Below are 25,039 nucleotides of genomic sequence, written 5' to 3'. Positions count from 1 at the left end.
ATCTTACAGTAACACCAGTGTGTAAAAACTGTGTTGTTACTCACACAAGTGAACAAATAAATTCACGTAAATCAACTTTTTACTCATATTAGCAATAAGAAAATCTTTGTTTTTGTAATAGACGTACTTAAAACAGAAAATTATCACATAGCATAAAGATTGTGAAATACGAACAACCTTTTCTGCATTATCCACCCACTAGATGTATGATGAGTTCAAGCTTCTGTGGTAGGGGTCACAGGATGGGGAGGGTGGGGGATGGGGTTACCAGTAACTGCAGCGTGCATCGTCATCCTCACATCCAGTGCCAGTCGCCAGTTGCAATGGGCACTCAGCTGCCACACTACTTGTCATGACAGAGGTTGTCATGAGTAACAGCTATGATGCTTTTGCAAATCATTGTCATTTATTACCGCACTTGGGGGAAAGAACCTTTTTGTGGTCCTATGTGAAAAATCATTGTAAACAGTTACGAAAGGAAATGAGTGTGTTGGGAAAGTGGTCCACCGTGCCTCTCACCCACTCCCCCCCCTCCCCCCCCCCCCCCTGCCTCTTTGCCCTGCACCAGCACTGTGTGTGCCAGTGCACCAGCACTGGCATTTCAAGGCTGTGTTTGAATTAGGGGCTCAGTTCTGCCTGGAAATCTGTCAGAAACCTGAAATATGTAAGGAAGTTTTCAGTCAGTTTAGGGAAGTTTTCTGTCAGCTATCTGGAACAGCTGGGTACTCCGTAAAGTTTAACTTTGTCGGGTTCTGAGGTCGCTGAATGACAAGCAGGAAGTTCAACAAGTTGCAATTTGACACACAACACTTCACAGGCTGTGAGGTATCACAGATGACTTTTATATTTTATATGTCATGTTCCAGGGGATCAAATTGAAGAGCATGTCTTCCTGGTCATGGGACAAGTCAGTACATGAAACTAAGAGAAATAACACGTTTACATCTGCATAGATACTCTGTAGTATGGTAAGTGGTGGACGGTACCCCTGTGCCCTGTAACACTACTAGTCATTTCCTTTTCTGTTCCACTCAGAAATAGAGCGAGGCAAAAACAACTGTGTATATGTCTCATATGAGCCCTAATTTCTCATATCTCATCTTTGTGGTCTTTACACTCAGTGTATGTTGGAGACAGTAGAACTGTTCCGTAGTCGGCTTCAAGTACCGGTTCTATAAGTTTTCTCTATAGTGTTCCTCAAAAAGAATGTCGCTTTCCCTCCAGGGATTCCCATTTGAGTTCTTGAAGCATGTCTTGCGTGTTACTCAAACCTACTAGTAACAAATCTAGCAGCCCACCTATGAATTGCTTTCGTGTGTTCCTTTAATCGGACCTGGTACGGATTCCGAACAATTGAGCAGTAGTCAAGAACAGGTCACACCAGTGTTCTCTATTCGGTCTCCTTTACAAGTGAAACACTCTTTCCTAAAATTCTCCCAATAACTTGAAGTTGACCATTTGCCTTCCCTACCTCAGTACTCATATGCTCTTTCCGTTTCATATCGCTTTGCAGTGTTACACCCAGATAGTTAAATGACATGACTGTATCAAGCAGGACACTATTAATGCTGTGTCTGAACATTACAGATTTGTTTTTCCTTCTCATCTGCAATTAACTTACATTTTTCTACGTTTATAGCTAACTGGTGCTCCAGCCACTATCTGCACCCAACTTAGCAATCCTTTACATCTGCGTCTACATTTGCATGATCACTCTGCAATTCATGATTAAGTGCATGGCCACCTTCAAGCTACTTCTTTGCTGTTCCACTCTTGAATGACATGCGGGAAAAATGAACACTTAAATCTTTCCATGCAAGCTCTGATTTCTCTTATTTTATTATGTAGGGGGCACCAAGAAAATACTTTCACACTCTGAGGAGAAAGGTGGTTATTGAAATTTTATGAGAAGGCCGTGCCACAGTGAAAAATGCCATTGTTTTAATGACTGCCACCCTAATTCGTTTGTCATATCCGTGGCACTCTCCCTCCTATTTCAGGATAACACAAAATGAGCTGCCCTTCTTTGATCATACAATGTAGGCTTTCACACCTTCTTTGAATTTTTTTCGATGTCCTGCATCAATTCCAACTGATGCGGCTGAACTGCAGTACTCTAGAAGAAGGCGCACAAGGTTAGTTTACGGGGTCTATTTAGTAGACGTGGTACATTTTCTAAGTGTTCTGCCAAGAAGTGACTGTTTTTGGTTTGCCTTTTCCACAACATTATGTGTGTGATTGTTCCAGTTTAAGTTATTTGTAATTGTAGTCTGTAAGCAGTTAGTTGAGTTTACAGCCTATAGATTTGTGTGATTTATCGTGTAACAGAAACGTAGGGGATTCTTTTTAGTGCTCACATGTATGACGTCATACTTTTCATGATTTAGAGTCAGTTGCCACGTTTCGCACCATAAAAATGTCTTTTCTAAATCGTTTTGCAATTCCTTTTGATCATTTGATCACAGTATATGGTGGTAAATGACAGCATCATCTGCAAACAATCTAAGAGGACTGTTCAGATTGTCTCCTAAATTATTTATGTGTATTAGGAGCAACACAGGGCCTATAACACTTCCTTGGGCAATGCCAGATATTACTTCTGTTTTACTCAACGACATTCCATCAGTTATTATGAACTGTGACTTTTCTAACCGGAAATAACAAATCTAGTCCCACAACCGAGACAATACTCCATGTTGTTGTTGTTGTGGTCTTCAGTCCTCAGACTGGTTTGATGCAGCTCTCCATGCTACTCTATCCTGTGCAAGCTTCTTCATCTCCCAGTACCTACTGCAACCTACATCCTTCTGAATCTGCTTAGTGTATTGATCTCTTGGTCTCCCTCTACGATTTTTACCCTCCACGCTGCCCTCCAATGCTAAATTTGTGATCCCTTGATGCCTCAAAACATGTCCTACCAACCGATCCCTTCTTCTAGTCAAGTTGTGCCACAAACTTCTCTTCTCCCCAATCCTATTCAATACCTCCTCATTAGTTACGTGATCTACCCACCTTATCTTCAGCATTCTTCTGTAGCACCACATTTGGAAAGCTTCTATTCTCTTCTTGTCCAAACTGGTTATCGTCCATGTTTCACTTCCATACATGGCTACACTCCATACAAATACTTTCAGAAACGACTTCCTGACACTTAAATCTATACTCGATGTTAACAAATTTCTCTTCTTCAGAATACTCCATAAGCATGCAATTTAGTTAGAAGTCACTTGTGAGGAATGGTGTCAAAAGCTGATCTTGAAGCATTCCTTTACCACAATTTCCCATTATCTGCCCCATCAAATTTTTCTTCTGTAAGACCAAGGAATTCACTCAGTGGAACCTGAGTGAACAGGGACACCACGTCAAAAGTGATCATAATATCAGGATCTGTGATGTATGGCAGTGTAGGACATATTAAGTCCTCAGAGTTCCATATATAGTGTACACATGTACACATTTGGTGAAAGCACATTTTTTGAGGTACATAGCTGTAGAGTAGGTAGCTACCAGTCTTGCTGACAGTCATGGAGATACCTGATCCTTGTAAGCTTTGGGCAGTCCATACAGTCTGGCTGGCACTGGCCATTTTGACCAAAACTTCTTTGTGAGCTTTTGAGGAAGACCCTTCTCCTTCAGAAGAGCCCTGGTGTTTTTGTCTGGTTTGTCCATGGGGTCACTCCCTACTGTTCTATATGCCGGATCCTCCAGAAGTTTTCACACCTTTTTCTCATAATCTGCCTTGTGGATTCCCCCTTGTCTGCTGAAATCACCACAATGCTGTCATATTTCCAGAGTTGCCTAAGTGTCAGCCATTCTGCTGGTAAAGTTCACAAGGATGGGATACCTGTATGACCGATTGTCAGGAACACTGGCATGGCTACCTACCTCACAGCTACGTTCATGAAGAATATGCTTTCAACTCATGTGGGAAAACGTGACTACCACATTTCGATCTTGGAGGACTTCTTACATCTTAGACAACCGCACATCATAGACCCTGACATTATGTTCAGTTTCAACATGATGTCCCTGGTCACCCAGGTTCCACTGAATGTCTCCCTCTGTCTCATTGGGGAAATGAGTGATGGAGCTCTCCTGGTCTTGTTTAGGCGCATACTCAAGTCAACATACTTCCTGTATGGGAGTCAATTTTACATGCAACAGAAGAATTGACAGCACTCTATCAGCAGTGTTGGTCAACCTTTTTATGGAAAGATATGAAGAGAAGGCACTTACACCAGCCACATAATCAACCCAAATGTGTTTTTACGAATGTAGATGACACCTTGTCTTTTGGCCCCATAGCAGGGAGAAGCTCAGTGATTTCCTGAGAAATCTCAATTCACACCATCCTAATACAAAATTCACCACAGAACTGGAGAAGGGTGGACTACTACTATTCCTTGGTGTGCCAGTCAAGAGGAAGTCAGATGGCACCTTTGTTCATAGCATGTACCACAATCGTACTACACCAGTTTAATCTACAAGCTAATAGTTGCCATCATCTGGCACAAAAGAACAGTGTGCTCAAAACTCTAGTCCATCTAGCACGGCCCCTTCCAGATCCCAACAGCTTGGTGGTAGAAATAGAACCCTTGCAATAGGTGTTTTGTAAAAATGGATGCTCTTTCAGAGATATTCAGAAGGCACTTCACCAGAGATCCCAAAAGAAGAACAAGTAGAGATGGAAGAGGTGGCACATCGGCCATACACTGATCCGTCTCTGCCAAAATCAGCAGAATTCTCTTGAAACAGAACATCAAATGCTTATTTGGCCACCCACTGAAATTGGGACACTGCTGGGGAATATGAAGGATGATTTGGGACTACAGAAGCTAGGAATTTACAATGTACAATTTCAGTGTGGGATGTCATACATTGGCCAGACCACCAGGAAGGTGGACATCAAGTGTAAATAACACGAGAGGCATACCAGACTTATGTAGGTGACCAAATCAGCAATAATAGACCACTGCCTAGAACTCATTCACTTGACAAACTACAGTGACACTAAGATTGTGACACAGACTCCGAGATATCGGGACAGTGTCATAAAAGACTCCTTTGAAATCAAGGTAACAGAATCTCGTCAATGGTGACACGGGATACCAGTTCAGCACCGCTTGGACCCCAGCACTAAAGCTTCTGAAAACAGAGCAGAGACGACATTGAGAGTCTGTGAGAAGTAGGAATGGGAGAGGAAGTTGAGAAAACAGCACTTGGAGAGAGCATCAGACACTACAAACTGGAGGTGACAAATCAGTGGACAGGCCCAACATTAGCAGACGTAGAACCAAACACCTGGCCGTTCTGATGAAGGAGACGGCCTGCAGGGTCCAACATCGGAGGCCTGCCCCGACAGGCAAGGAATTCACACCCAGTGCCCAAGGCAGCCGGAGGATGCTGAAGGTAGCAGCAGTCAGTGGATGGAACACCTGGCGTTGCATGGACGCGACACCAAGCATCAGACAACGGGTACAATAGCAGATGACATGGCCGAGCCAGCTGTGGACCGCCTTCGGAGCACCAGTGACAAGAGAGGAGGAATAGAGCTAATATTGCTGGGTGTGGACCACGAATGGAGTGGCTGATCTGACACGGACTGAAAATGGAATATCAGATGACAGACATCACACCAGAGGACTACCAAGCCACGTGTGGATGGTAGTCGAAGTACTAGTGGTTTAGAGCTGCCACTGACGGTCGTGGACTGCAGACAGAGTGCTTGACTCTGTGCCGACCGAAGATGGAGCACGTAGCACTGTCCGGGTATAAATACTGGACCCGATCCGTCGAAAGAGCAGTTTCAGGGAGCATCTGAAGAAGACAGCGAGTCATGCTGTCATAATATCATGCGAGAACGAGGAGATCAACTGGCAGAAGCCCAGAGTATTCGACATAGAAACGTTGTGTTCGTCTTGAGGCAGTGTAACTAATGGCTCAGAAATCCGCAAAATTTATTCTTCCAGTATTTGAGAATGAATACACTTACCAACTTTCAACAAACTTGACACACAATTTCATACCTTCATAAAACGTCTTCTTGGTGACAGCCTCCTCAAAATGGTGAATGGAAAAAAGTTTATCATTTATTATTTATCATTTACTACATTTCCACCATTTGTGCAGCAAATGTTCAGCATCAGACATCACATTTTAATTTATTACTTCTTTACTATAGACACTATTCGCAACACACTTTGCAGACAGTTCGTACATGTATCAAATGCATCAAAAATTAGGTCCTGCTTAAAATGGCATGCAGTAAAACTTGAACCCCACGAATAACATTTTAATTTATTTATTCTTTTCTGCTGATTCTATTTGCAAGACACTTTGCAGACAGTATTTACATATATCACTCTGTGTACCTGCAAAATTATGTCATTGTATGATACATAGGTGACGAAATATGACAGGGTAAACTTTGAAGTGTGTAAAAAACTTGCTTTTACTTAAACTGGAGTGCAAACTACCCATACTATATTGATCCAGTGTTGCATAATAAGGGTGTGTAGCAACTTCCTACAAACTATAAGTATAATTTCAGACCTTTTTTTTTAACCTTTCTCTCACTAACTGAACACCAATGTTTAACACTTTAACTCACTGTAAAGAAATCAGAAGTTTGAAGCCATTTTATACTTGAGAGTTCAATTCTTTAAAGACTCTGGGTTTACCGTAAACCACAAAATGAGTATCAGAATATATAAAAATGTTATGTATGTGTAAACAACAATGTTTCCTGGGCTACTTGCACATTGTTCTCCATTTCAGTTATTTTTAAATTAGATAATATAGTTCATTCAACCTGCACTTGCTCATTTGTAGACAGAGAAATATGCTTCTGCACTGTGTATAGGAAGTTTTTGTGGCAGTCTGGTGGTAGAGCGCCAGACTCTTGCCCTGAAGGTCCTGTGTTCAGTGTGAGATAAGAGCAGGGATTTTTCCTCATTCTAGCCCATCTGGGATGGCACAGGTCCACTCGGCCTGCTTTCAGATTACCACCAACGGTCTTTCCTGGGGATTAAAGGCAACTGGGCTGAGAGGCCCGCTACCCCTCCCCATCCTAGTCCCATGGCAAACAGATAGGCTGCACATTACCTGCAGTCAGGTCAGTAGTTTAGTCACAGGCTTGCACCACTGACTCTACCTTTATCTTCACCTTTTAATACATCTACATCTACATCTACATGACTACTCTGCAATTCACATTTAAGTGCTTGGCAGAGGGTTCATCAAACCACAATCATACTATCTCTCTACCATTCCACTCCCGAACAGCGCGCTGGAAAAACGAACACCTAAACCTTTCTGTTCGAGCTCTGATTTCTCTTATTTTATTTTGATGATCATTCCTCCCTATGTAGGTTGGGCTCAACAAAATATTTTTGCATTCGGAAGAGAAAGTTGGTGACTGAAATTTCGTAAATAGATCTCGCCGCGACGAAAAACGTCTTTGCTTTAATGACTTCCATCCCAACTCGCGTATCATATCTGCCACGCTCTCTCCCCTATTACGTGATAATACAAAACGAGCTGCCCTGTTTTGCACCCTTTCGATGTCCTTCGTCAATCCCATGTGTAGTGTAAGCTGTCTCTTTAGTGGACTTGTTGCATCTTCTGTCCTGCCAATGAAACGCAACCTTTGGCTCGCCTTCCCCACAATATTATCTATGTGGTCTTTCCAACTGAAATTGTTCGTGATTTTAACACCCAGATACTTAGTTGAATTGACAGCCTTGAGAATTGTACTATTTATCGAGTAATCGAATTCCAACGGATTTCTTTTGGAACTCATGTGGATCACCTCACACTTTTCGATATTTAGTGTCAACTGCCACCTGCCACACCATATAGCTATCTTTTCTAAATTGCTTTGCAACTGATACTGGTCTTCGGATGACCTTCTAGACGGTAAATTACAGCATCATCTGCGAACAACCTAAGAGAACTGCTCAGATTGTCACCCAGGTCATTTATATAGATCAGGAACAGCAGAGGTCCCAGGACGCTTCCCGGGGAACACTTGATATCACTTCAGTTTTACTCGATGATTTGCCGTCTATTACTACAAACTGCGACCTTCCTGACAGGAAATCACGAATCCAGTCGCACAACTGAGACGATACCCCATAGGCCCGCAGCTTGATTAGAAGTCGCTTGTGAGGAACGGTGTCAAAAGCTTTCCGGAAATCCAGAAATACGGAATCAACCTGAGATCCTCTGTCGATAGCGGCCATTACTTCGTGTGAGTAAAGAGCTAGCTGTGTTGCACAAGAACGATGTTTTCTGAAACCATGCTGATTACATATCAATAGATCGTTACCTTCGAGGTGATTCATAATGTTTGAATACAGTATATGCTCCAAAACCCTACTGCAAACCGACGTCAATGATATAGATCTGTAGTTCGATGGATTACTCCTACTACCCTTCTTAAACACTGGTGTGACCTGCGGAATTTTCCAATCTGTAGGTGCAGATCTATCGGTGAGCGAGCGGTTGTATATGATTGCTAAGTAGGGAGCTATTGTATCAGCGTAATCTGAAAGGAACCTAATCGGTATACAATCTGGACCTGAAGACTTGCCCGTATCAAGCGATTTGAGTTGCTTCGCAACCCCTAAGGTATCTACTTCTAAGAAACACATGCTAGCAGCTGTTCGTGTTTCAAATTCTGGAATATTCCATTCGTCTTCCCTGGTGAAGGAATTTCGGAAAACTGTGTTCAATAACTCCGCTTTAGCGGCACAGTTGTCGGTAACAGTGCCATCGGCACTGCGTAGCGAAGGTATTGACTGCGTCTTGCCACTTGTGTACTTTACATACGACCAGAATTTCTTCGGATTTTCTACCAAATTTCGAGACAATGTTTTGTTGTGGAACCTATTAAAGGCATCTCGCATTGAAGTCCGTGCCAAATTTCGCGCATCTGTAAATTTTAGCCAATCTTCGGGATTTCGCATTCTTCTGAACTTTGCATGCTTTTTCTGTTGCCTCTGCAACAGCGTTCGGACCTGTTTTGTGTACCATGGGGGATCAGTTCCATCTCTTACCAGTTTATGAGGTATGAATCTATCAACTGCTGTTGCTACTATATCTTTGAATTTGAGCCACGTCTCGTCTACATTTGCATAGTTAGTTCGGAAGGAATGGAGATTGTCTCTCAGGAAGGCTTCTAGTGACGCTTTATCCGCTTTTTTAAATAAAATTATTTTGCGTTTATTTCTGGTTGATTTGGAAGAAACGGTATTGAGCCTAGCTACAACGACCTTGTGATCACTAATCCCTGTATCAGTCATGATGCTCTCTATTAGCTCTGGATTGTTTGTGGCTAAGAGGTCAAGTGTGTTTTCACAACCATGTACAATTTGCGTGGGTTTGTGGACTAACTGCTCGAAATAATTTTCGGAGAAAGCATTTAGGACAATCTCGGAAGATGTTTTCTGCCTACCACCGGTTTTGAACAAGTATTTTTTCCAACATATCGAGGGAAGGTTGAAGTCCCCACCAACTATAACTGTATGAGTGGGGTATTTATTTGTTACGAGACTCAAATTTTCTCTGAACTGTTCAGCAACTATATCATCGGAGTCTGGGGGTCGGTAGAAGGAGCCAATTATTAAGTTAGTTCGGCTGTTAAGTATAACCTCCACCCATACCAATTCGCACTGAGTATCTACTTCGACTTCACTACAAGATAAACCACTACTGACAGACCACCAATAATACATATGGGTAATTTCCCAAAATTGAAATCTCCCAAATTGTGAACCCTCTGAGGTGGCCACACACAATATTTGCACGATATGGGTCAGACTCGTCACTTCCGCACATTTGTTTCGTACCCGGTAGATGACACTTTATAGCTCAAGGAGAAGTGCTACAATTTGTGTGATTACTTCAGATTGCTTCCTCATACTTTCTTCGAAAAACGTGTGAAAATACTAGTTTGACTGTGGTAGAAGCAGATTGATAAGATCCACATCCACATCTAATCTGTCTCTGTGAGATTACTCTGCAATTCACAGTTAAGTGCCTGGCAGAGGGTTTATTGCACCACCCATAAGATATTTCTCTACTGTTTCACTCTCGAACAGTGCACGAGAAACATGAACACTTAAATCTTTCTGTGCGAGCTCCAGTTTCTCTTATTTTATTATGATGATCATTTCTCCTTATGTAGATGGGTGACAACAAAATGTTATCACACTCTGAGGAGAAGGTTGGTGATAGAAATTCACAAGAAGGTCCTGCTGCAGCGAAAAATGCCATTTTTCAATGACTGTCACCCCAATGTGTGTATCATATCCTTGGCACTCTCTCCCCTATTTTGAATGTCTTCTGTCAGTCCTGTCTGATGTGGATCACACACTGTGCAGTAACACTACAGAGCTGGTGAACAAGCATAGTAGAAACAGTCTCTTTACTAGACCTGTTATATTTTCTAAGTGTTCTGCCAATTATTCATAGTCTTTAGTGTTCTTCCCCCACAATATTAGCTGTGTTATCATTCCAATTTTAGTTATTCGTAATCATAATCTCTAAGTGTTTGGTTGAGGCTACAGCCTTTAAATTTGTATGATTTATCTTGTAGCTAAAATTTAGCGAATTCTTTTTAGTGCTCATATGGGTGACTTCACACTTTTCATGATTCACTGTCAATTGCCACTTTTTGTATCATACAGATAGCTTGTCTAAATCATTTTGGAATTTGTTTTGATCATCGGAGACTTTAGGTGAACGTAAATGGCAGCATCATATGCCAACCGTCTAAGGGGGCTGCTCAGATTTTCTCCTAAATTGTTTACGTAGATCAGGGACAACAGCAGGCCCCTAACACTTCTTTGGCAAACATCAGATAAACTTCTATTTTACTCAATAACTTTCCATCAGTTATTACGAACAGTGATCTTTCTGACAGGAAATCACAAATCCAGCCACACAACTCAGAGAACACTCCATAGGCACGCAATTTAACTAAAAGCCACGAGTGAAGAATGGTGTCAAAAGCCTTCTACAAATATAAAATTATGGATGAGATGAGTGGAAGGGGAAGGACAGCAAATTTGAATTAATTGTAAAGAAGAAATATTTTTGTTAATACAGTTTATTTGTATTTTATCCACCCTCTTAAAGTAGAATAGTTAAGATTTACATTTTCATTGTGACAAGATGAAATAGTGAGCACTCGTTTGCAGAGCCCCTTCGGACTCCGCAGTGGTGCTGGCGGGGGCTCGCGCTGTGCAGCTCCTGTGCCGGCAGCTGCGGCAGCACGCCGACGCGGCACCCGATGCGGTCACACGGGCCCTGGCAGGCCTGGTCCCGGGGGAGCCGGCGGGGCCGGACAGACCCCTGCCTCTTCTGGATTTCCTCTGGACGCACCTGGAGCACTGTGCAGACGGCGTGCGCCACGCCGCACGCCTCGCCCTCCACAGCCTCGTACAGGCAGCTGCCACTGCACCAGGTCTGCCCAACCACGTCTGAAAGCACTGTTCTCGTAGTCTTGGTCTTCAGTCCGAAGACTGGTGTGATGCAGTTCTCCGCCCTAGTCTATCCTGTGCGAGACCCTTCGTCTCTGAATAACTGCTGAAGCCTGTGTGCATTTGAACCTGCTTTCCGTAGTTAAGCCTCTGTAGGAAACCGACTGCAACCGGCCACAAGTTATTTTGAAATGATTTTATTGTGCCATTACTGGTTTCACACCTGAGCTCATCATCGTGTGGTGGCATTGACTTCTTTGCAAATTTTACAAGTGTGTCCTAAAACATAAAAAAAGTGTTCTGTTTACTTAGTTTTGCACTTATGTATGCTCTATACATTTTACATACTTCTTGAAAAGGCCTATTTTACATATTGTAAGATAAAGGTTTGATTTTATTTTACAATCCATGCTGATCAGTGAACTGAACTAAATAGATGATGGACATACATTGTTTACATTGGGTGCTGATTTGATGTGCCAAGGAACATGATGCATGTACAGACACACACTGCAAAGATACTTCTTTATAGTACATTTAGTTTTATACAGTTAGATATTTAATTGTTTAGGTTTGAAAGATGATGGTAATGGTGAGTGAAGAATTTTCTCTCTGTTAATTAATTATTGTTTCTATAGTTTCTGATTGTAGCAGTTGTATAGAATTTTGGAGATAGATTTGTGTTTTTTTAATTGTAGTTGACCATTCAGTATGCAGTCATGTTTATTATGAATGTGTTTGTAAACCTGATTGCATACCAGATAGTCAACTAGAATTAAAAAACCAAATCTACCTACAACATTTCATACAACTCCGATAATTGAAATGCTAGAAATAATAATTAATTTACAGAGATAAATATTCTCCATTGGCCATTATTAGAATCTTTCAGAGCTAAATAATTAAATGTCTGACCGGATAAAATTATGTGTACTGTGTGGAAGTATCTTTGCAGCAACTCCAGAAATCTACCATTTCTGTACACATATCATGTTCTTTAGCACATCAGATCAGCGGCCGATATAAACAAATGTATCTGCCATTTTCTGTTCAGGTCAGTTCATTGATCTGCATTCACCGTAACAGAAAATTGAACCTCCTCATAATATGTATAGGAGGGCTTTTCTTGAAGTAAGTACAATGTATACAGGATATACAAGAGTAAAAATATGCCATCACAAAAACTTTATTGTATTTTAGGACACAGATATAAAACTTGCAACTGATTCATGTCCAAAACTAGTAACGGTATAATAAAATCATTTGAGAAAAAAAATAAAATAAAACATGTGACTGGTTGCAGTGTTTCCTAAAAGTAATTCCTTGGTGCTTCAGGATGTGTTTTATAATATGATCACTTCTTTTAGTCTACATCTACATCCACACTGTGAAGTACATGGCAGATGGTATGCCCAGTCGTACCAGTTATTAGGGTTTCTTCTCATTCCATTCATGTATGGAGCACGGGGTGAATGTGTCTGTGGATGTTGTGATTATTCTAATCTTATCCTTCTAATCTTATCCTCATTATCCCTATGTGAATGATACTTAGAGTTGTCATTTAAAGTCTGTTCTCAAAACTTTGTTAGTAGACTTTCTCAGGATACTTTATGTATACCTTCAAGAGTCAATATCTTTGTAGCACTCTCCCACAGATCAAACAAATCTTTGACCATTTGTGCTGCCCTTCTCTGTATATGTTCAATATCCTCTGTTACTCCTAGGTCCCACACACTTGATCAGTACAGGCAGAACTTCTGAATGATATAGAAATTTATTGAAATATTTTACAGAATCAGTAGATATGTCATTTTGTAGCAAACAACCTCAGGTTTCACGCAAACGTGTCAAGTGTCATTTTGGTTTGATGTGACTACCATTTGTGATGTGGCAACATCCCACTGGTAATCAATAACTTCCCACACTCGTTGCAGAAAATCTGGTGTAACAGCAGCGTAAATTAGATTTTTTGTGTTTTCTGAATTGTTTGGTAGGGAGCATAAGCATTGTCTTCAGTGAAACCCAAGATAAAGGAATTCAGTGGTGTCAAGTCTGGGGAGTGAGATGACCATTTTATTGGCCCTTCACGACCAATACACAGACCTGGGAAATGATTATTGAGGGAACCTTGAACTTCCATTAGGAAATGAGGTGGTGCATCATCTTGCTGGTAGTAAACTGTCTAATCTCGGTCACCTTCATTGATCAGTTATTGCAGAGTTCATTTCACAAAACCAAAACACACAACGAGCATGCTCCGCACCAGTGAAAGTAGCCATTTTAACTGTGCACTGTACTGGTGCTCCTGGTTGTGGAATGTGGTACCGATGCACCATGTGAACGAAACTTCTACATCTACATCTACATCTACATTCATACTCCACAAGCCACCCAATGGTGTGTGGCGGAGGGCACTTTACATACCTCTGTCATTACCTCCCTTTCCTGTTCCAGTCGCGTATGGTTCGCGGGAAGAACGACTGCCGGAAAGCCTCCATGCACGCTCAAATCTCTCTGATTATACATTCGTGATCTCCTCAGGAGATATAAGTAGGGGGGAGCAATATATTCGTTACCTCAGCCAGAAACGCACGCTTGATGATGTTTGGTACAAAATTTCACATCTACCAATTCTTTAAGTTATCTCAGTATATTTCTATATCATTCCAAATTTGTGAAGTTGTTTTTGACACTCCCTGCACTCTAGAACTGGTCATATGAGTGATTTGTAAGTAATTTACTTTGTAGACTAATTGAACTTCCCCAGTATTCTACCAGCTAGCTGCAGTCTACCATCTGCTTTGCCCATGACAACCTGTGTGATCATTCAATTTCATATTCCTACAAAGTATTACACTCGAGTATTTGCATGGGTTGGCCCATTCCAACAATGGCTCATTGATATTATGGTCATAGGATACTATCTTTTTTCATTTAGTGAAGTTCACAGTTCTACATTTTTGAACATTTAAAGCAAGTTGCCAATCTTTGCACCACTTTGAAATCTTATCAAGATGTGACTGAATATTTATGCAGCTTCCTTCAGACAGTACATCATTATAGATGGCTGCATCATCTGCAAAAAGCCTCAGGTTACTATTAAAATACAACATGAACAGCAGGGATCCCAACAGACTTCCCTCGGGCACAATGACTCACCATCCAAGATAACACGATGCATCCTCCCCACTAAAAAGTCCTTAGTTCGGTCACAAATTTCACTTGATACCGCATATGATCAAATTTTTCATAATAAGCATAGGTGTAAAACTAAGTCAAACACTTTTTAGAAATGAAGAAATACTGCGTCTACCTGCCTGCCTTGATCCAAAGCATTCAGTATGTCGTGAGAAAAGTGTGAATTCAGTTTCACGTGATTGATGTTTTTGGAATCCTTGCTGGTTGGCATGGAGGACAGTCTGTTAGAGATACTTCATTAAGTTTGAGCTCAGAATCTGTCTTAAGATTCTACAACGAATCAGTGTCAAGAATATTGGACAGTAGTTTTGTGGATCACTTCTACTACCCTTCTTGTAGATGTGTGTGATCTGTGCTTTTTTCCAAGAACTGGGCAGTCTTTTGTTTGATAGATCTACAGTAGATTGTAGTCAAAAGAGGGGTTAATTCAGCCACAAATTCTGTATAGAGTCCAATAGGGATTCCATCGGGCCCTGGAGCCTTGTTCAGTTTTAATGATTTCAGCTGTTTTTCAACAGTGCTGACACTAATACTTATTTCACTCATCTTTTCGATGCCACGAGGATTAAGTTGTGGCACTGCTGCTTGGCATTCCTTTGTAAAGGAACATTTGAAAACAGAATTAAGCGTTTCAACTTTTATTTTGCTATCATTACTTTCAGTTCCTGTCTTATTTGCTGGGGACTGGGCCCTAACTTTGGTGCCACCAACAGCCTTTACAAGTGACCAGAACTTCTTTGGGTTTTGTGAAAGATCGTTTGACAATATTCTGCGATGGTAGTCACTGAAGACTTCACACATTGCCCTCTTGACAGCCAAACGTGTTTCATTTAGCATTTCTCCATCCATATCCCTATGCTTTGTTTTACACCTATTATGCAACAGTCTCTGTTTCTGTACAAGTTTCGTTACAGTGACTATATACCAAGGAGGGTCCCTCCCATTATGAACTGTTCTACTGATTTTCCTCCCTGTGCAGAAAGTTTCAAATTCCTCATTGAGATACAACTCTACTGATTTTTTATGTAGTTTATTGAACATGTATATCTTTGCTTGATTTAGTTGTCCCTTGTACTTTGGTAATCACTGTTGCCACATCCGTGTCATCTTCACTAATGCTGGTTTCCTTGTTGACCTCCTCAATGAGGTCAGGTCTATTTGTTGCTATTAGATCCCATGTATTTCCATCATGAGTGGGGTTCCAAACTATCTATTCTGGGTCGTTTTCAGAGAAAGCATTTAGTAATGGTTCAAAAGATGTCTTATCATGCCCACCACTAACAAAACTGTAATTTTCCCAATTAATTGTTGGATGTTAGTAATCTCCACCAATGGTTACAGTAAGATTGAGAAACTTAAGTGCAAGTGAACTGAGGGTGCTCTTTTTTTTAATTACCTCAGGAGATGAGTATGGTGGGCGATAGAATAATCCAGTTATCTTTTATGCCCACCCCTGATATTGACTCCTATCCCAACAGTCTCACATGCAGCTTCAATTTCTTTCTCAGTGGATTTGAGTTTCTTGGCTACTGCGACAAACACACCACCTCCATTTCCCATTTGCTTATCCGTTCAATATACATTTAAATTTTCCCCAAAAATCCCAGTGCTATCAATTTCTGCCTTCAACCAGCTTTCTGAGAATAGTATTATGTGAGCTGCTCTGCTTTTCAGGAGAGCTTGCAACTTCTTCTCTACCCAGTTTGATTCCAGCCTATTCATATAATATTTAGCAGCCTCCTACTGTAACAAGTTTATTTATTTATTTATTGTTCCGTGGGACCAAATTAAGGAGAAGTCTCCATGGTCATGGAACGAGTCAATACATGAAATTATAACACGATATTAGAAACAGATAAAATGAAACATAAAAAAACATATTCAGGTGACAAGTCGTAAGTTTAAATAAAGAAAATCAACAATGTAACACCGGAATTTGCTTAATTTTTTAGCTCCTCCAGGAGCTCCTCGACAGAATAGAAGGAGTGAGCCATCAGGAAACTCTTCAGTTTAGACTTAAAAGAGTTTGGGCTACTGCTAAGATTTTTGAGTTCTTGTGGTAGCTTATTGAAAATGGATGCAGCAGAATACTGCACTCCTTTCTGCACAAGAGTCAAGGAAGTGCATTCCACATGCAGATTGGATTTCTGCCTAGTATTAACTGAGTGAAAGCTGCTAACTCTTGGGAATAGGCTAATATTGCTAACAACAAACGACATTAAAGAAAATATATACTGTGAGGGCAATGTCAGAATTCCCAGACTATTGAATAGGGGTCGACAAGAGGTTCTTGAACTTACACCACATATAGCTCGAACAGCCCATTTTTGAGCCAAAAATACCCTTTTTGAATCTGAAGAATTACCCCAAAAAATAATACCATACAACATAAGCGTATGAAAATATGCAAAGTAGACTACTTTTCGTGTTGAAGTGTCACTTATTTCAGATACTGTTCTAATGGTAAATAAAGCAGCATTTAATTTCTGAACAAGATCCTGGACATGGGCTTTCCACAACAGCTTACTATCTATCCGAACGCCTAGGAACTTGAACTGTTCCGTCTCGCTTATAATATGCCCATTCTGTCTGATCAAAATATCGGTTCTTGTTGAATTTTGAGTTAGAAACTGTAAAAACTGAGTCTTACTGTGATTTAGCATTAAATTATTTTCCACAAACCACGAACTTATTTCATGAACTTCACTATCCTTCACTATCAAGCTGGTGTCATCAGCAAACAGAAATATTTTTGAATCACCTGTAATACTAGAAGGCATATCATTTATATAAATAAGAAACAGCAGTGGCCCCAGCACCGACTCTTGGGGAACGCCCCACTTAACAGTGCCCCATGGGGACTGAACATCACTACCACTCTCAATATTGCGGAGAATTACCTTCTGCATTCTGTTCTTAACGTAAGAGGCGAACCAGTTGTAAGCTACTCCCCTTACTCCATAATGGTCCAACTTCTGCAGTAATATTTTGTGGTCAACACAGTCAAAAGCCTTCGTTAAATCAAAGAAAACACCTAGTGTTCGCAACCTTTTATTTAATCCGTCCAAAACCTCACAGAGAAAAGAGAATATAGCATTTTCAGTTGTTAAACCATCTCTAAAACCAAACTGAACATTTGACAGCAAATTATGTGAATTTAAATGCTCCAGTAACCTTGTATATACAACCTTCTCGATAACTTTAGCAAACACCGATGGCATAGAAATAGGTCTAAAATTGTCAACATTATCAATGTCTCCCTTTTTATAAAGTGGCTTCACTGCCGACTACTTTAATCGGTCAGGAAACCGACCACTCCTGAAGGAAAAGTTACAGATATGGCTAAGTACTGGGCTAACACACATAGAACAATACTTCAGTATTCTGCTAGATACCCCGTCATATCCATGAGAGTTCTTGGTCTTTAGTGATTTAATTATTAACTCAATCTCCCTCTTGTCAGTATCACGGAGGAGCATTTCAGGTAACAGTCTCGGAACACTTTTTTCTAAGAGCGCTATATGATTCCCTGTTGGGACTAGGTTTCTATTTAGTTCACCTGCAATATTCAGAAAGTGATTATTAAATACTGTACATATATGCGACTTATCAGTAACACGGACATTCCCACTACGCACTGATTCTATATCCTCGACCTGTCTCTGCAGACCAGCCACTTCCTTTACGACTTACCATATGGTTTTAATTTTATCCTGAGACTTAGCTATTCTATCTGCATACCACATACTTTTTGCTTTCCTAATAACATTTTTAAGCACCTTACAATACTGTTTGTAATGGGCTGCTGCATTTAGATTTTGACTGTTTCTAACATTTTGATATAATTGCCACTTTGTTCTACAAGATATTCTTATCCCTCTAGTCAGCCACCCAGGCTGCCTGTTTGTGCTAGTACCCTGTTTTGAACGTTCTAACGGAAAGCAGCTTTCAAAGAGCACGAGAAAAGTCTTGAGAAAAGCATTATATTTATCGTCTATTGTATCAGCGCTATAAACATCTTGCCACTCTTGTTCCTTGATAAGGTTTACAAAGGTCTCTGCAGCAACTGGATCAGCTTTCCTAAACAGCTGATGACTATATTGAACACGTGTTGCAGCACAAAAATCTTTTAGAGTTAAAATTTGTGCATCATGATCTGAAAGGCCATTCACCTTTTTGCTAACAGTAATGAGGAATGAACAAAAATGTTGTCTATGGTTGTTCTACTGTTCCCTTGCACTCTCGTTGGAAAGAATACGGTTTGCATAAGATTATATGAATTAAGGAGGTGCACAATCACTTATACAATTAATATTGAAGTCACCACATATAACTAACTTTTTGTATTTCCTATAAAGTGAACCAAGAACCTCCTCTAGCTTTAGCAAAAATGTTGTGAAATCGGAGTCAGGGGATCTATAAATAACAACAGTTAGTAGTTTAGCTCCGTTAAATTTAACCACACCTGCACAACATTCAAACTCCTTTTCAGTGCAGTACTTTGAAACATCAATTGACTCAAATGGGATGCCATTTTTCACATACATGGCTACTCCACCACACCGCAAAGAGCTCCTCGAAAAGCTGCCAGCCAACCTGTATCCTGGTAAAGGAAGCCTCTGAATTATCTCCTTATTTAAGAAGTGTTCAAATATACTAATAATTTCAGAGTCAACATCTATACGCAGTTCACTAACTTTATCTCTAATACCTTGTATATTTTGATGAAATATACTAATTCCCTCATTACTCGGATACCTAAGCTTTGTCAAAAGTGGTTCCTTTGTTAGAGAGACTTCCCTTAAGCAGGAATACCTGTCAGCTGACTTCAATCTAAAAAAGGTGCAGCTCTAACACCCACTACTGCAGGAATTTTCCCAAGAGTGATCCCACCTATGCTGTCACCTATAAGCTTTGCCAACCTCCCCTTCCCATACCTGTTGAGGTGCAGGCCATGTCTAGTGAAACCCGTCCTGCTGATAGACTCCACCGACACCACTGAAATGTGACCCATGCTTTCTGTCATCAGCGCACCCCCAAGTCTCATGTTATTACGCCTGACGGCTGTATTAAGATGAGGTGACACTGAAACAGTTCCACGAAATGCACATTCGTGTTGCCAGTCTGAGTGGCTATCTTTTCCAGGTCACCATCTATGTCATACTCCCCATCCCTATCAATACTATTACCAGCCCCACCCACAATCACTACCTGATCCTCTTTAGTAAAATCCCTACATAAGCCCCCTATGTTAACAGTCACCTGAGCCAATCCTGCATTAGGCTTCACAATGCTGGTGACCTGGTACTCACTCCCCAGCACTTCCTGCAACTGCTGGCCTACACCTCTGTCATGAGAACTACCTAACAGCAGAACCTTCTTCTTCCTCTCCGACTTTGCAACTGTTCTAGCCACCGTAACTACTGAGGTCTGCTGCATACTTCCTACATCTATAGCTACTAGAGATTCCTCTCCACTAGACTCTGACAGTTGGTCATATCTATTGTAAACACCAATAGTAAAACTATCCGAAAATCTTCTTCTCCTAGCAGATCTCTTGCCAACAGCCAGCTCCCATTCCCCAACCCGCTTCTCCCTCCTCATCCTATCTAGCTCCTCCTGTGCGTTTTTCAACTGCACCTGAAGGACACAGATCTTACGCTTCTGCTCCTCTATTAACTTACTCCTGCTACATAACCTGCAGTTCCAGGAGAGGAGCTCACCAGAATGCCCACTGGCTTCCCCACTGCATTCCCCCCAATGAAAATACTTCGAACAAGTCTCACACCGCAATCCACTACTCACGAACCTATGGCAAAGCCCACACTTCTCACTCATGGTAAAATTTTACTTTTTCTAAGTTCCGCTACTACAATAAGATGATGTTAAAAACCTGATTACAATAATCACAAACTTACTCTACAAGGGAAGTAACTACTATTATTAACAGTATTAATAAACAACAAATGTGAATATAACAAAAGACTAATACAGAAAGAGAATCAAACATCTAATGACACAGTAATGAAGCTGAAAACAGTTCCCAAAAGGTTCTTCTGAAATTATTTCACCAGAAAACACAAAAAACTCCAGTTGAAGACTACTAAAGTTCCTAAATAAACCACTATACACAAACAATTAATTAGTACTTAGCTTTCGATGCCAGCTGCAACTGGTCAGCGCGGAATGTAAACACAGGTAAGAGGTTACGTTGCTCGATACGAAACACTCACAAATATCAGGTCACAACACAAGAAAGGCAGAGGTGAATGAAGAAACCACTAATAAGTCACTTATGTAGTAAATATTATCACAAAAACTGTTAAAATATGTATCTGAAACCTAAAAATATATAAAAACTTGGAGAGTGATCTCACACGCAGTCACTCGCTTATGACGTCACACCAAAAGTAATTCAAATTTCCAGAGCTTCTATATTTCAATTCTGTGCAGGGCTACAGTCCAGAAAAATACTGTTGGAAAAGATAGCCTCATATATAATTTCTTCAGAAACTTCCTTTTGCTATTGCTAGTCTGCATTTAACATCTCTTTATTGGTCACTGCCTTTTACTTTGCTGCCCAAATAGTAAAATTCATCTATTATTCTTTCATTGTCTTACACCCTAATCTAGTTTCCACAGCATCACTTGATTTAATTTCACCACATTCCATTACCAGTGTTTCACTGTTGTCGATATTTATCGCATAACCTCTTTTTGAGACATGGTGTATGTGACACGTGAATAGCTGGCCACACAAGTGGACTTCCATGACAGGCCGAAACTGCAAACCATTTCTGTGGGTATCTCTAAAGGATCATGCCTGCCAATCTGAAGCTCATCATTTCCCACTAATGTGGAGGTCCTGCCCGTCGGATCTCGTCTCACCGATCTGTCCGCAAGCCAAGTCTGTTTGTGTATGGCACAATGTGGTGGATTTTGTGGTTACCCACGGACCCCAGACTGTAGCGCTCCTCGGCAGGCCAGGGGCCTCAGTTGGTGGATTTCAGGAATTACGACTGTCTCACTGCAAGTACATTGTACAGTGTGACATTTTATAGACATTTTATTATTCTGGTACATTTTTGACACTTTGAAAGTAGTTTATATGTTAGAAAGTACGGACGATAAGAAGAAGAATATTGTGGCAGTCGCTAACAATTTGTATGCTATGTACTCGTGTATTTCTTGACAGAAAAATCACATAATACCTGTAAAATAATAGACATAACACAGTAGGTAATAACCACCAATAACAAACATAGTGAAACCAACATTTTATTCGCATTCACCTATAGTGCTAGTTTACACAACTTTCTCTGCCGTATTCACTTCTTTGAAGAGGCTCACTTTTTTCTGAGGTCACTTCTGAAATCAGTGAAGATATTTTAAATCTGTATTGTGACTCTAAGGAAATGTGTTTCATTTTATTGAAATAAAATAACATTAGTGGTCTTAATGAAATATATGTACCATTTGGCATGCCTTCTCCATCTAAAAGCAGTTTATTACAAAAGATGTTGATTTTAGTACTTAAGATTTTTGCTCACACGTTTAGAAATATGGAAGTCCTTACTTTTTTACAGCTTATGTCGTTACCCTTGAGATCTCGAAATTTGTAAGGGAAAAATGCTAAACTTGTCTGGAAATCGGGGAAATATTAGGGAATTTCACTAGGGGTAACTTGTGGCAACCCCAATCCATTTCTTATACCCTTTTTCATCTGAGCATTTCATTGTAGGTCTCCCAGTCTTATTGTTCCCTCTTGTTTGCAGTACGTGTTGTATGTTACCAGTCTTACCCTATAGCCTACTCCTATTTTGCTCATAACTTCAAACATCTTGTGCTATTTTACATTGATGAATGCTTCTTCTAGGTCAGCATACCCAATAAACAAGACTCGATTTTTCTTCAGTCTCGCTTCCATTGTCAGAACTCCTCTGGTGCCTTGACCTTTCCTAAAGTCAAACTGATCACCATCTTACCGATCCTCAATTTTCTTTTCTATTCTTCTGTATATTATTATCCTTGCCAGCAGCTCAGATGCGTGAGCTGTTAAAGCTGATTGTGCACTAGTTCTCGCATTTATCTGCTGGTGTTCTCTTCGGACTTGAGTGGATGATATTTTTCCTAAAGTCTGATGGTATGTTCTGCGCAACAACTTTAATTGTCATTTTGTTGCCATTTCCCCAAATGATTTTAGATATTCTGACAGAATGTTGTCTGTCCCATCTGTCTTACTTGATCTCAAGTCTTCCTGTGCCTTTTTAAGTTCTCACTCGACTAATGGATCCCCTGCGTCATCTGTCTAAACTCCAATTTCTTATTCTGTCATGTCATCAGGCAAGTCCTCCCCTTCATACAGACCTTTAGTGTACTCTTTCCACCTATCAGCTCTCTCCTATATTCTTATCAGTGGAATTCCCATTATATTCTTAATGTTTCTGTCCTTACTTTTTATTTCACTGAAGGTTATTCTGACTTCTGTATGCTGAGTCAGTTCTCCTGTTGATCACTTCTTCGACTTCTCCACTAGTTGTTTCTATACAAGGTGTATATAAACTTTCATTGCCTGTAGCAGATACAGTAGCTACAGATTTACTGCATAGATGGAACCCAAAGTCATTTTCAATTAGACCGTGTTGTTTACAGGAATTAAAGTTGCAGTTGGGATTCCTTACTGAAGGGCTAGTAAACCATATAACATGAGAAGGGTATTTTCTGTAATTGCATTTTCTCTGCTTGTGTGCGAGTGGCTGATTTTAAGATGGTGGGGGTGGTGGTGGTATTGGTATTGTAATTGGGAAATTAATGGAATAACTTTTTTAAATTAAATGAGGATTAATGAGTTCCATTAGCTTGGATGATGAAGGGAGAAGCAGTTAATTTCCTATGAAGCAGATAGTAACTTCATTTGGACATGACAGTGTTGGTTGAGCACTGTGGCTACAGGTTAAATTAATTGAAGAAATACAGCAGCCAACCAAAAAAACATAATCAACCGACTCCTGCCTGCCTACATTTAGTTTGTCAGAGTCACTTTCAGGTAGTATACACAATTGTTGTTTAGCATTCAAGCTGATAGTTTGATGATATGTATATTGATTTTTATTTGATATTAATTTTAACTTAATTTTCAGTCAGTGGTTGGCAGATGATGACAATAATACTGAAAAGGAAGTGCTGTCCTGATATTTTGTAAATTATTATTATTCTTTGTTTTCCAGTATATTTACATTTTCTGGTAACCTAAGATTATACATCAAATTTAATTTTCATTTTCCATTTGTGCCTGTGTGTCCATAAATTTTTTTCTGTATTTCTTCTTCTAGTTAATGTCTTGTATCCATGTGGTCTGTGGTTTTCCTATTTCTTCATTGCTAGTAGTTTCCATTCTATGATCTGTTGTTCATATGTCTGCACCATATGAGTTCCGTTTCTTCCAAGAAATCAGGAACTCGAATTGTGACATCCATTTTCTTTCTGATGACTTCATTTCTGATCAATTTCTGCCTGGACTGCGCACTGTCTACAAAAGTGCAGCTCAATTGCCATCTGTCTTTTCATTAATTGAGATTTAACTGCTCATACTTATCCGTTTCTCATAATTGTTTTGTTTTCTTTCTAATTTGTTGGTTCCATAAAATACCATTTAATGTTTCAAGACTGTACCTTCTAGTATTTATTCTTGAAGATATATACTATGCTCTGTGCTGTATCAAACATTTCTGTAAGTTACTTACCTTTGTCATAGTTAAAGATTACTTCTGTATAACTAATTTATAAGCACCCTGTCCAAGTGAATTTCACGACGACATCTGATGTCTGGCCTGAGAACAGTTTCTACAACTATTTAAATAATAGAGAACCAGCTTTTTTCTCCATATGGCATCTTCAGATGACATTGGAACTGCAGAGGAAATGACTTAATGACATACACAGACATTGCTCATGGCGGCAAGTGTTCTGGAAAACCTGGAATTCGCTGGGAATTGCATTTTACCTGGAAAAATCAGGGAAATCTCAGTAATTCTGTAAAATTTCAAGGGATTCTGTGTTTTAACTGAACATTGTAATTTAATTTTATGGAGCTTTATAAATCACAAATTTTAAAATACTTAATATTTTAAAATGAGTTAATTATTTGAATATTAGTCCATATAAATTATGTTGATGTTTAAATGCTGCACTTGGAACTACAGCTGAGAGGAAAGAAAAGTCACTGTTGTGAGATCCTCAAAGTGCACTCCCCCCACCCCACCCCCTACCATTAAATTTCTCAGGGGCTTCTTATGGCATTATCTACCTCCCCATGCCTGGAATTCGCAGGGATTTTTTTCCAAGTTTGAGTATCA

The 25,039-nt window shown here is 40.1% G+C and overlaps 1 protein-coding gene across 1 annotated transcript in view; it reads left to right on the top strand.

The window, feature by feature from the left end:
- LOC126209879 (thyroid adenoma-associated protein homolog) overlaps positions 1 to 25,039 on the top strand; it is a 239,739-nt gene that overhangs the window by 52,365 nt on the left and 162,335 nt on the right. The window contains exon 8 of the mRNA XM_049939003.1: positions 11,205 to 11,470. Within this exon, the coding sequence (XP_049794960.1) occupies positions 11,205 to 11,470 (266 nt within the window). The remainder of the gene's footprint in view (positions 1 to 11,204; positions 11,471 to 25,039) is intronic.

The sequence above is a fragment of the Schistocerca nitens genome, chromosome 10, assembly GCF_023898315.1.
Source record: "Schistocerca nitens isolate TAMUIC-IGC-003100 chromosome 10, iqSchNite1.1, whole genome shotgun sequence".
NCBI lineage: Eukaryota > Metazoa > Arthropoda > Insecta > Orthoptera > Acrididae > Schistocerca > Schistocerca nitens.
This window is presented reverse-complemented; position numbering and strand designations above follow the sequence as displayed.